At 42.7% G+C, this 13,939-nt stretch overlaps 1 protein-coding gene across 1 annotated transcript; it reads right to left on the reverse strand.

Annotated features, from left to right (window-relative positions):
- Positions 1-12,665: 12,665 nt before the first annotated feature.
- LOC128116557 (melanoma-associated antigen B4-like) lies at positions 12,666-13,688 on the reverse strand. The gene has a single exon (XM_052747901.1). The coding sequence runs from the start codon at positions 13,686-13,688 to the stop codon at positions 12,666-12,668; it is 1,023 nt and encodes a 340-aa protein (XP_052603861.1).
- Positions 13,689-13,939: the final 251 nt, after the last annotated feature.

Genomic DNA, 13,939 nt, shown 5'->3' on the forward strand with positions numbered 1-13,939 from the left:
CAAATACCTATTTGCCCTAGGCATTTAGAGCAGTAGTTCCCAACCTGTGGGTCACAACCCCTTTAGGGTAGTTTAGGGGTCACCTAAGACCATCAGAAAACACAGATATTTACATTATGATTTATAACAGTAGCAAAATTATAGTTATGAAGTAGCAATGAAAATAATTTTATGATAGGGGTCACCACAGCATGAGAAACTGTATGAGGATTGCAGCATCAGGAAGGTTGAAAACCACTGATTTAGAACAAGAGGCTTTTAAAAACAAAACCTACATCTTGGTATTTTGCTCTGTAACATTAGGGATAGAGTTGCACTAGCAAGCAGTTTAATAGAAGCTAAGATAAGCTGTTAGCTGGAAGGGGTAGGGTTCTGAAAAAACAAGCAGTTTAACAGAAGCTAAGGTGTTAGCGGCTGCATCTTGGCCTCAGGTCCTAGAATAGATTTGGGACATTTTTCCATGTGATTCTCCATCAAGGAGATCAGACTCTGGTTAAACATGAAATGGTCTCATCAAGAATACAAGATGGAGGAACCTCTGCATTGTCTTGCCCTGTCACATTCCCCACTGGTTCTATGAGCTTGAGTCAAATTGGTGATTTGTCCTGTTCTAGAGACCAGTAGCTTAGTTGGCCATGCTGTTGGGGACACAGGGGTCTCATCATTAAGCAGGTCAGAATAAAAATCAATGGTCTGGCTCTTGCTGACAGTAAGGTGGTCAGCCATGGGGACCAGGTAAACGGAGACTGATACCAATGATCTGATCTATGCCTTCTTTCTTTCCTTTCTTTAAGGTTGTTTTTTTCTGACCATGACAAGGTTTTCCATAATTACCATTGATTGGTTGGCATAGAAACAGCAAGTTTCTCCTAAGGCCATGTGAAGTCCTCTCTGTTTCATAAAAAGGAGGCCTAGCCTCCTTAGCTCTGTAGGACTACCTCTGTGAGGGAGTCAGCTTGACTCTCCAGCCTGGAAACAGAATTCTCCAAGAGGCCAAGTTCTAAGTCTGTCTGGGAACTAAGTTCCCTAAAGTTCGGGTTCTCAACAATCAATGCTGAGGTGCCTGTGGTAGTTATACTGGCCATTCCTGCCCATACTAGCTAGGATTGGGACCAGAATCAGGGCCCCTTTGATTTTTGTTATCACTGATTCAAGGCCAACATGAGCTCTCCTTTCTTCTCTACTATAGGCATATACCTGAGGGATAACATAGACCAGGAAATATAAAGTGTAGTTGTAAATTTCCAGTGAGCACATTTAGTCAAACCATTAGTACTTTGAGGACATGATGTAGGTACCTTTCCGCTAGCAGAGCATGCATAAAATTGTGATCCCTGAAGGCCTTTTTCTGGCCAATCTTCTTCACAATCTGACTTACTGACACCCATCTCTCCCCTAGGCCAGTATTATTCCATTCCTGGTAAGGGAGCAGAGATTCACCTGGAAGATAGAGCTTTCCATGCCTGGTTTTTCTGAATTCCCATGTCCAGGTTTTGGGGCTGATGGGGATTGTGTATCCTGGGTTAGGAAACTCCGGTCAGTCTTACCTTTAAGGCATCCATGTGACAGTGCATCTGGTGTCATCCTCAGTGGCCTCTTTTCAAGGGATGACCCCAGCTACTTTGACAGCAGTTGAGGAATGCCTTGGAGGGTGGGAGGGATAAGAGGTGTTCTCCCAGACATAACTTCAAAGGAGGAAGCCCCTCCTGGTAAAGAGCATATCAGGCCCTGAGCAGGGCAAAGGGGAGGTTGACTAGGTAGAGATCCACAGCCAGCTGCTTCTCCTCCACCACCCTTGCGTATCCTCTTTAGCCACTTTTTGTTTTGTCCTTTGAATCTTGACCTGAATTCAGGGGTGGCACATAAATTGGGCTCCTGAAGAGCTATGAAGACTTGGAGGGGTCCCACTGAATCTAGGGCCATTTTTCAGGTGATCAAGTCGGATGCTCTGATTTAGGAAATCCCCCTTTAGATGTCTTTTGCAATGGACAATGGCCACCCTCCTGGTGAAAAGTTCCTGCACCCTGATAAACCTCTCCACCAAGGACCAAATCAAACCGAATTAGAAAAAGCCCATTTAATGGGTAAAGCCCTTCTGGATGATTCCCATCCACCACCCCACCACCCCACCCCCACACACAGAGGAAATGGGAAAGATATCCCGAAAAATCATGTGTCTGTTTTCTGAGGTGCTGTTAAAATACCCTGTGGGAGTGGTCTTGAGCATCTCTGGGGAGGAGTGGTGTCTGGCAGGCTTGAGACAAGGCAGGGTTGGGGAAGAGAGAGATGGGGGAGGGGAGTTGAGGTGGACCTTCCACCAGAACATTCCAGACTTTTTGGGTATATGGGTGCCAGGGACTGAGGTGGAGCCTTCACCAGAACACTTGGATAAGCAGATAGCTTATAATAGGGCTAAGATTTCTTCTCTATTTTTAATTTCTTTCTGCTGAGGCTAGCAATCTTCTTCCCCTATATAGAGTCCCATGAACATGAGCTGTGGTGAAAGTATATTGGTTATCACTGTATATGGTGACGGCCATGTCTTTCCCCCAGCAGACTTCTTGAGTCAAAGCTGTAAGTTCAGCTCTTGAGCTGAGGTTCCCTTGCTTAAAGATTGTGTCCAGATAGTCTTGGGTCACCACCAGTGCTTCTGCATACCTGATCCTGTTTCAGGCAAAGCTCTCCAATCGGTGAACAATACCTCTTCTGGTCTTACCAACAGGACCTCAGTCAAATCAGGTCTGATGGACTAGATCAAGCTCAGTCTCCTCAAGATAACCATGCAAGGGACCCATGACATTGTCATCTGGAAGGGGACTAGTGGAGTTGAGGGCTGGCATCTTATTGAAATGGATGTGGGGTTGATGAAGAAGCAGGGCTTGGTATTGGTTCCCCTGGGTGTTAGACATCCATTTCTCAGGTGCTGCCCTCAAGTGGGCCTCAACAGAGTGTGGGGCTATCAGGAACAGTTAGTGCCCTAAAGTTAATTTGTCAGCTTCCTTTACCAGCAAGGTGGTGGCAGCTGTGACCTGTCTGTATACATGCTGGTCATCCAGCTGCTACCACGTCAAGTCTCTTAGACAGATATGCCACAGGTCTTTTCTGGGGTTCCAGGGTTTGTATGAAAACTCCTTAGGAAATATCTCTGGCCGCATCCACGTACAAATGGAATGGTTTAGTAATGTCTAGGAGGGACAGGGACAGGACAGACATCAGGGCCTTTCTCAAGGCTTTGAGGTCCCTCTGCTCAGTCTCAGTCCATCCCAAAGGCTGTATATATACCCCAGGAGCTGGAATACAGGGGCTTGGCTATCTCAGCAAATCCCACTATCCATAACCAGCAGTATCCAATTGCCCTCAGGAATTCTTATATTTGTTCTTGTTATGTGGGGGTGGGAATTTGCAGGATGGCCGAAATATGGTCCTGGGAAAGCATTGGCTTTCCTTCCTCCAGGTTGTAGCCTAGGTATGTGACCCAAGGGACATACAGCTGAGCCTTCTTGGATGAGACTCAGTACCTCAGGACTTGGAAAGCCTCTGCAAGGGCTTTTTTTCCTATCCACATTCCTCCTCAATGGTCATGGCTATGAGGAGGCCATCTACACACTGGAGCAGGGTGCTTTGTCGACATTTTTTCTAAATTCCAAGAAATTGCCACTTGGGGCCCCATCACATGATGCTGGCAAGTCTCTGAACCCCTTCTCCTGGTCTATCTCCCCCATTTCCTCTCTTGTCTGTTTCCTTAAGGGCAGTGATCACTACATGGAAGAGTTTCCTTCCCTGTCTCTCTTGAGCTGAATTTCAGCTGTTGCAAACCTTTTGAGCAATTTCTAAAAGTTGAGACCTATTCATACCTTCACATCTCTTTAATGTCTGGATCTTTCCCCTCATGCCTGGGGCCAACTGCATGACAAAGGCCATATTAGTGGCTGGTAATTTTTTTCTTTTTCTTTTTTAAGATTTATTTATTTATTTTATGTATATGAGTGCTTTATCTACATGTACACCTTTATGCCAGAAGAGGGCACCAGATCTCATTCTAGATGGTTGTGAGCCATCATGTGGTTGCAGGGAATTGAACTCAGGACTTCTGGAAGAGCAGCCAGTGCTCTTAACCGCTGAGCCATCTCTCCAGCCCTGTTTTTTATTTTTTATTTTCCAATAGCTACCCAATATGTCTTACAGAGTCTTTCTATAAATCTAGCAGGCAGTTCATCATGTCTTTGAATGACCAGACTTATATAGTAAGTTAGCTGGTAGGTTTTCTGACCATGGCTTTTAATTCTCCCAATGTTTGGTGAAAAAAAGCATCCAACACTGTCTTACCTTAAAACAGTTTCCAACAATTTTCTTTTCCAAAATGATTTCCTTATCAACAAGGCTGATAAGGGCCTGCAGCTTATCAAAAATGGAGTGGTTTGAGTCTTTCAATTATGCAAGTCACTGATAGAGAATAAACCATAAATGGGAAAGGTATACAACTTCCACGCCCCAATACACAGCCAGCACAATTTGGGGAAGTACTTCCCCACTCCTTGGGGAAAACCAGCTGCTTAGAGCAGGCGTGGGAGGGAGCAGAGAGCTGGGTGCTCTGGGACTTATTTCTCCTCCCTGCACGGACTAAGGCTTTCCCCATCTCCACACAGGGAACAGGACCAGTACCTCAGGACCACTAGTGGAGCCTGAGATAAGAGACTAAACAAGCTGGAAGTGAGTGCTCCACAGGGAAGTTGGGGAGAGGTCAATTTCCTCTGGAGGGGCTGGGAGAACAGATGGAAGTTTTTGGGTTTCTTTGGGCTACCTTCCCCAGGTCAAAAGGATTCAGGTCGCCAACAAGAGGGCACAAGTTATAAGCCTTGGGGTAAGGTGGGAGGTGTCTCTCCCACCAGAGAAAGCCATTATTTATATTACAGGGAAACTAGTGGCTACTGCCGATGCCAGTATTACCATAAAAACTGCAGCAACCAGCTGACACGGGAGTCAGGGGAGGGGCACTACAAGCATGAATGGACATCCAGCAAAGCCTATGAGACTGCAAGTAAACATGGGAAATGGTGCATCACCTCGGGGTTAGTGGGTTAATGAACTGAATACTCCAGGATAGCTTACTTCCCCTTCCATTTTAGATGTTTCACCAACCAACAGAACTGGCAGAACACACACAGAGACACACCAGAAGACACAGTCATACAGAGCCACATAGTAAAGACAAACTGGGATGGCCATAACATTCATACACCTGAACAGAGCAGGGGAATCCAGTGATGTCTCACATGGATCCCAAACATGGGATCTGTGGTTGGGTCTGACTTCCCCTCTTGTTTCCTAACTGGATGATACCTCTTACAGACCAAATTTACCTCCAGAGGTGTTCAGACCAGATGACCCTCGATTTATCATTTTTTTTTTCTTTTGAGTGGAGGCATCAGAGTGCCTGGCAGCAATTGGTCAAAGAGGATATTCTTGGGACCCTATAACATCTCACGATGCACACCCACTAAGATTCCTCTTCAGCCAGCAATTCTTCCCCACTCCTGGGGATCCTGAAGGCCCTAAGTGTCTAGGTCCAGTCTCTGGGGACCTCACTGGGGGCCTGCAAAATGTTACAGGGGAGCACACCAAAGATGACCACTCAGACACAGTTTATAACAAATTCAAAGTCTTTATTCCTGCTGTCTTCGATTACACTCAGGTATTCAACACCCAAGTATAAACCCTGAGCATTTTCAGCAAGAGGCTTTTAAAGGCAAAAACCACATCTTGGTATCTCACTTTGCAGCTGCAGGGAGAGGTTTGCACAAGCAAGCAGTTTAACATAAGCTAAGATAGGATGTTAGCTAGAGAAGAAGGTTTGAACAAGCAGGCAGTTTAATAGAAGCTATAGTAAGTTGGTAAGTTAACGGGGATGTCTTGGCCTTGGGTCCTACAATAGATTTGAGACATTTTCCATGAGATTCTCTAACAAGGAGATCACATTCTAGTTAAACCTGAAATGGCGGTGGTAGAGCATGCCTTTAATCCCAGCACTCGGGAGGCAGAGCCAGGTGGATCTCTGTGAGTTCGAGGCCAGCCTGGGCTCCCAAGTGAGTTCCAGGAAAGGCGCAAAGCTACACAGAGAAACCCTGTCTCGAAAAACAAAACAAAACAAAACAAAAACCTGAAATGGCCTCAGCAAGAATACAAGATGGAGGAAACTCAGCACTCTCTTGCCCTGCCACAAACCAAGTTAATAATTTTAGTTTACATAAGCATTTACTTATAAGCCAATGTGGCAATAAGTATATTATGTAAAAGTAAACCATAACCACACGTAGATAGTTTATATACATAATCATACATAAGATATATTTTAAGAAACCAAGATTAAGCACGTTTTTGTTTGTTTGGATTATATTTTATATAGTCATCATTGTGAAAAGGAAACTTAATACAGATATCTTTAGTAAACTTATAAATCTATTAATTTATATAATCCAATCTTAATAAAAATATTGCCGGGTAGTGGTGGCATATGCCTTTAATCCCAGCACTTGGGAGGCAGGGGCAAGTGGATCTCTGTGAGTTGAAGGCCTGCCTGGTCTACAGAGCGAGTTCCAGGACAGGCTCCAAAGCTACACAGAAAAACCCTGTCTCGAAAAAAACAAAAAAAGCCCGGCGGTGGTGGTGCAGGCCTTTAATCCCAGCACTTGGGAGGCAGAGCCAGGCGGATCTCTGTGAGTTCGAGGCCAGCCTGGTCTACAAAGCGAGTTCCAGGAAAGGCACAAAGCTACACAGAGAAACTCTGTCTTGAAAAACAACACCAAAAACAAAAAAAAAAAGAAGAAAACCAAAAAAAGAAAAAAAAACCTTACATTTCACAGTTCAATATTTTTATTTTGAAGAAATCACATGAATTTTATGTTATATATTATATAAGCTGGATCTTGTTTTGGAAGGAAATCCTTATCAAAATCTATGTATATATTAAAGTTTTATGAAATATTTCATATTCTCAAAGGTATCATTTTAATAGGTGATGTTAGTAATCAAATTTATAAGGTAGTATGTATTTATCAGACCTTACTTATACGATCAAAATATTTAAATTTGAATGTGCACATGCATTTTAATTGGACATACCAAAAGAATAATTTTAGCACATAACAAAAATGAATTTAGAAAGAGAACTGAAATCGTCAGTGTGTATTAAAATCTTTGACACAAACAGCATATGAAAACAACCAAAAATATACAAAAATATTTATCATAGACACATGACACAATTACATGAAATTAGGTGCACCCAGTTACGAAAAAAATGTTAGAAAGTTTATCCTATTTCTTTAAGATGTGAAAAAGGCTTAGTAACACAAAAGATCAAAAAGTGAAGTTTGTCCTATGGACAAGACAATTTCTCTCTCTTTTTTTTTCTTGTTCTCTAAATGGCCAAGGAAGGGAAATTGTTTTTTATTGTGTCCCAGACTGTTTTCTAGCAGGTAACCTGGGGTCACAACTCATGCCAAGTCACATCTCGAGACACTTCCCCAACAAGCTGATTAAAAGAACCAAATGAAAAGCAGAAAGCAAAGATTTACTGTGGCCATATTGGGAAGGGGAGGAGGATAAAGATATCTTCCTTCCCCCAGAAGGAAATTCCTGGGAAAACCTCCCTTCTCCGTATGGCCCATTCTTTGATATGCCTCTTTAGAATCTTTGTATCTGCCAGACCTGTTACATGAGGCAGGGGAAACAAGTTTTATGAAGATAATCCCCAGAAAAGCAGTGTGTTACTACACAGATCCAGTAGCAGACTATGGATGGATCTAGGCGATGTCTATTTTTGATGTTAGTGACACTGAGACATTTAATGGGTTTGAGGTTAGAAAAAGCAGAAGCAAAGCAAAGCAGAACCAAAGTTTAGAAGGCCTGGTCAGTCAAATCACAGATAAGATGAATCTCAGCATAAATCCTCAGGAATGCTGTGGTGAAGACACAGACCTAGCTTCACTTGGTAATCTTTAACAGTCTGAGGAGTTCCCCTAAGCTTTAGGGACCTCCACTCAGGCCAAACTCCACAGACTTTGAGCTTTCAGGCTGGAAGGAATTTAGGACTGGTTTGTGTAGTGAAGACACTTTAATGTAAGCATGGGAGTTCAAAGGAGAAAAAAGCTGCTCAAGGAAAACTGTACGATACGTAAGAGATGAAGAAGAAAGGGCAGAGAAAGAGATGAGTAGGGAGCTATTTTAGAATTTATCCTTAGGATATCAACTCTAACAAGCTTTTAAATTTTTTTATTTTAATATCTCATTTAACTCACATATATTTTAAGGGCTCTTTTTAAAATAATGAATTGCCAATTTTATCAGTTATTTTTGTTAATATTTTACATTTTAATTAAAGCAGGCTGTCTGATTTGTTTAACCTTTCTCAAGGTTTTTCTTTTCTTTCTTTTGGTTTTTCGAGACAGGGTTTCTCTGTGTAGTTTTGGTGCCTGTCCTGGATCTTGATCTATAGACCAGGCTGGCCTCGAACTCACAGAGATCCACCTGGCTCTGTCTCCCAAGTGCTGGGATTAAAGGCATGTGCCAACGCCACATGGCTTGCCTAGGACTTTAAGTCTGCATGATAAACCACTTTGGAGGTAGAACTTCCTTTTTTCCTTCCAAATACTTGCAAGTTAATAATTATCACACATAATAGAGAACCTGATGGTAATTTTCTCCAAACATCCAAATATTTCCCCCTTTTTGGAAATTTTATTCATATACATATGTATGTATGTATACTTTTCTTCTCTCCTGAAAAGTTATCTGCCCATGCTAGCTAAGGAATGTGTTTGGGGTCAGTTTTATGTGCTGCTTGTAGAATTAACTTTCTCAGATTTTATGTTGCAACCTTTTTCTCCCACTGGGTCTTGGGGTTATCCTTACCCACACATGAGGAGCTTCTAGACACAAGGGGACCAATCACTCACTCATATATGTCTTCCTGGGCAAACCAATAAAGTTCCTTCTCACTCACGAACAAAGTTTGTTTGGTTTCTCTATGCAGTCATTGCACAGAGTATGATGTTTCTCCTGACACCTCTTATGGTGATATTTTATTTGTGCTGAAATGTGATTTTATTTGTATGTTAATAAATAAAGTTGTCTGGGGGTCAGAGCTAATAGCAAGCCATTTAGCAGAAGTCTGGCAGTGGTAGCACACGCCCTTAGTCTGATCACATGGCAGGCAAAGTCTCTGTGTGTTCAAGGACACAGCCAGCATGGAGACACACGCCTTTAATCCCAGTACCAACCACAGAGACCTGGAGGGCTGTATAGACAGGCAGTGACGAGAAAGTCATGTGGTTGGGTTTAGAACCAATGAGAAGGCAGAACAGAAAAGCAAAAAAAAAAAACCAAAACCAAAAACAAACAAAAAAACGGGTCTCTCTCTCAGGGGATGGACGGCAGCGACTGGTAAGCTAAAGGCTATTCACTAGTGCTCTGACCTCTTGGGCTTTTAACGCTTTATTTGGCTCTGTTTTTTATTCAATAAGACTGTTTAGAATTACATCTACAACCTCTAAACTTTTGAGTAGGAGGGGACAAGTCTCTCTTCTCTTTAGTGCTTTGATCATCAGGGGCTCATAAAATTCCTAAGCTAAAGGCTTGGCTTCGTCATAGGAAGAATTAGTTTAAAAAAACACTGAATAAAGGGACATGGGGTAAAAGTCTGCGGCTGGAGTGGACTACTATGGCTTTAGATTACCTCACACCATAAAGAATTGTTCTCAAAATGTGCAAGTTCTCAAACTGTTTGGACTGCGGGTTCTACATTTACAGTTAGTTTGGCAAGCCCTGTTCTCTGCAAGTGATGGAACTTGTGTAACAAATAGCAAGCACTTGAAACTATGACTGCTATATATAAGCTATTCCCGTTCTGCTGTCTTATGGCTGCAATTTTCAAACAATATTTTTATGTCCTTATTCTAGACATAAAGAAGATATATGAAGAGTCATTTGACACCTCTGCTCTGTAAGTTTCTCAGTGTGATAATGAAAAACAGATACACTTTTCTGTCCCTGTGATTCTAAGGTCCCTTCAGGCCCCACCCAGGTAACACTGACTTGCCTCCTGGTAACACTGTAGTCCTTCCTTCGAGTGTATGTTAAATGCTAAATATGCGTGACTGTCATATACATGTGTAGAGGCTAGACGTCAACTTAATGTCTTACTAATTATTTCCAAGCTTATTTGTTGAGACAGAGTTTCTCACTAACTTAGATATCTATCACTGGTTTGGTCGGTCAGGCTGGCCAGCTAAGCCAAGGAGAATGTCCCATCTCTGTCTGTGAAGTACTGAGCTTCAGGAGCCCACCACAGCACCTAGTTTTTTGTTTTTGTTTGTTTTTTCAGGCTTCAGGGCAGTTTATTTCCATAATGAACCGATTTCCATGAAACACACTTTTCACACTAGTTATTACACTTGCAGTGTCTCCAGGACTTTGTCTCCTCTCCCAACAAGGCCATGCATCCTCCAGGCAGAGCATGGTCCTTATATTCTTTTTGGCATATACCTCACAGAGGCAGCATGGTCGGTCCTCTGCGCACTTGCTGATTTAAAAACAGTTAAACACCTAAAGGCCAGGTTACATCCATGGCCCAGGGTCCTTCAACAAGCACAGTTCTAGATACATCGGAAACTTCAGTAGGGATATGAACTCCATTACAGGACAGCACCTCCCAGCTGTCCATAATGGACCTGGGAATGTGACCCATCCTGGACGCTACTGGTCTCCCCCTGAAGGCTGAGACTGCTGGAAGACAGGAATGTGTGGCAGTCCAGTGTCTGCACACCTGACTAGCCAAGAAGTATGTGTGTAGGGAGCTATCAGGTTCTTGGTACAAGCTAGAAACCTAGCCTCTGCTGACCTGAGACAGAACACTTTTTGTTGTTCTTTAAGGCCTTTCCATGTCCCAGATGGAAGTGAACGTGAGTCACGGTTACCATACCCATGTCTCTCAGCATTCGTTCTGTGTTATTCGCCTCACTCACACTTGGGATCATGTTGACTCCTGGTGGGCTCGCTCGCTCTCTCTCTCTCTCTCTCTCTCTCTCTCTCTCTCTCTCTCTCTCTCTCTCTCTCTCTCTCTCTCTCACACACACACACACACACACACACACACACACACACACACACACTTTCTGTTTAATTAAGCCCGTCCCTATCAATCTAAGGAGATCCTATCACTGAGAAAAACTTCCTACTACACGAAAGAGTAAGCTCAACCTGACAGTTCTCATGGCATCCCAGAGATAGAGATGAGGCTTTCTTAGATGACCTTCCTTCTATGTTTACCTTTAGCTTCAGAATGCCGCTTTTCTGAGCACTTCTGTTCTACATGTTCTGTCTTACATGATCCTCATTCAGGTTTATCAGCTTATTCCTATCAGAGTCCAGCACTCCTTTCTCACCTGACATGAGAAAGCTGCTCCTGGGCTCTGACAGCCCTTGGAATTTGTGTGGGTATATGTGTGTAGGTGCTTGCAGAGGCCAGAAGAGGGCACAGGTCTCCTAGAGCTGGAGGCAGTGTGAGCAATTAAGACACATTTAGAAACATTGAAAACAAAACTGAAATAAGAGCCACACTGTGCCTCAACACAAGAGGAATGGAGTAGTGTGGTCTCTAACTCACATGTCTAATCTAAACTCTCACTTACTAGCCATGTAGACATGGGAACATTTAAATTCCTAATATTCTTGCTCTCCATTGAGAAGTGATTTTGACAAGTTGTTTCTTGTATAATGGTGATACATGTGTGTAATACAACAGATCTGTGCTTGAATCTCTCTTGTACTGAATTATCAGAAAGTGCCCTTTAATAATGTGAGCATTTTAATCTAATTCATTTTTATCCATATTTTTTCTTAATGTTTTGCCTAAAAGATTCTACAAAAAGTGCTGTATGCCAGGTCATGAAAAAAAAAAAAAAGCAAAAACAAGATCTTTTTCCCGGAAGATAACCAGCAATGAATACAGAAAAATACTTTTTGTTGAACAAAACATCACCCCATTTCTTATTTCTTTAGGAAGTAGAGATCTTATTCTAGTCTCTCCAATAATGAGAGCTTCTCAGAGAATGTATCATTGCATATTACAGACCTGCTGCTTCTTTAACTAAACATTTCCAGTACAGAGGGTAACAATTTTGCAAGAGTAGATAGATACTCAATATATATTTGGGTAAAAGCATGAACCTTTAAAAAGAGATCTGTTTCTCTGTGATTTCATTTCTCATACGTATTTTAATACCAGAAGCAAAAGCCAATATACATCTCTGACATCACTGAAAAAAAAAGACAAGGACTAAAAGAAAACATTTATTAAAAGCCTAACACTCTTTGAATATTTTTCTTTCATATTTCATAGTATTTTCTTAATCCAATCCCATAGTATCCTACTGAACATCACCAAACACTTAGAACATTTCAAACTGTAAACTGTATTTCAAATCGATCCAAAAATTTTGAGCACTAACTTTGTAAACAACAGTGAAGGAACAGTCTACAGAATTTATCTGTATACATTCTAACTCCAAGTTAACAATTTGCTAAAACACCCCCAAAACCTTATCAACAACTTATTTGCAAAAAGATGAACAGACCTTTTCAATCATATAGCAGAGGCCACCTATATCTCACTTGTGAGTAGGATGGCTTAACTTGGTCTTAGTATGTCCCTTGGCCCTGCCCTTAGTGCCAGGCTTGGCTGCAGCTTCGGCTTCGGCTTTGGCTTTCTCTTCCTCTTCAACCATAGCTTGCTCATGACGAGATAAGTAAACCCCAGGCATGGTTTCACTGACCTTAGCTAGAAAGTCCATCACCTTTATTTGGCTTGTTTCAGCATAGGCTCTCGGGCCCCACAGGAACTCATAGGATGGAGGATCACTGTTAGGAACCTGATGGTATTCTAGGTACTCTTCGCGAACTAGCTCTTCAGTGATGAGCTTCCTGATATCCCCAAAGATGAGGTGTAAGATCTCATCATAGACTCCTAATACATTCAGGAAGTGCCAGACATCCTCCTCTGAAGCACAGTAGTTATTTAAGTAGATCACACTTAGGAGAGGGATCAGAATGCCTCTGGTAGGAATAGACAGCTCACTGCTCCTACTTCCATCATCCTGGAAATCAAGCTTCCTGATAAGCATGTAGGATTGACCATTGGGCTGGATTTCTTTCAACTCAAGGCCAAACACCACATCCAATCGATATGTGGCTTTCTTAAGGATCTCAGGGAAGTGCTCCTTGAACCTTTTGTTGATAACTTTGAGCATCTCTCCCCTCTTCATGGGCTGCTGCACTCTGTATTTGCAGAGCATGTACTCCATCAACATTCCTGTCTTCCTTGTCAGAAGATCCATCTGTATGCTTCCAGTGGAGAGTAAAGCCCCAGAGGAACTCCCCTTTCCATCTCCTTGGCCCTGGCCACCTTTACCAGACCCTCTGGGGCCCATTCCTTTGCTGGCAATGGTGCTGGGGGCTGAACTTTGAGACTGCTGTGGTACACCAGCAGTAGAAGTGCTTGGCTCAGCATCTCCTGAAGCTTGATCAGCGCAAGCAGGTGACTCTCCTTTTTCTGCTGCCGTTGCTTGAGTATCCTTGAGCGCCTGGCGCCGTTTCTCACGTGCACGGGCCTTACTCTTCTGTCCCCTGGGCATGGTGGCTAGTGTCAGGGACAGCAGGAATCTTGGTAGTAGAGGAGGTAACTGATAAACCTGAATCAGGAAAACAATGTACTATGAGCATTTTGAGCATGTTGAGAACACTCTGGCCTTCACCACTTCGTTCCCCTTCCTTCTCTCAGATTATAATGACATCAGTGTTCTAAGAACTCACTGTATTCCTCACCTTCTGGTCACCTTAAACACCCTGCTGAGGTAAAGTATGGCTCCCTCTCTCTGGTGTTTGA

This window comes from Peromyscus californicus, unplaced genomic scaffold (assembly GCF_007827085.1).
Source record: "Peromyscus californicus insignis strain IS unplaced genomic scaffold, ASM782708v3 Scaffold_10__1_contigs__length_136768540, whole genome shotgun sequence".
In the NCBI taxonomy this organism is placed as follows: Eukaryota; Metazoa; Chordata; class Mammalia; order Rodentia; family Cricetidae; genus Peromyscus; species Peromyscus californicus.

What these genes read in the sequence shown, in the direction of transcription:
- LOC128116557 (XM_052747901.1), bottom strand. Translation starts at nt 13,688, where the DNA reads ATGCCCAGGGGACAGAAGAGTAAGGCCCGTGCACGTGAGAAACGGCGC.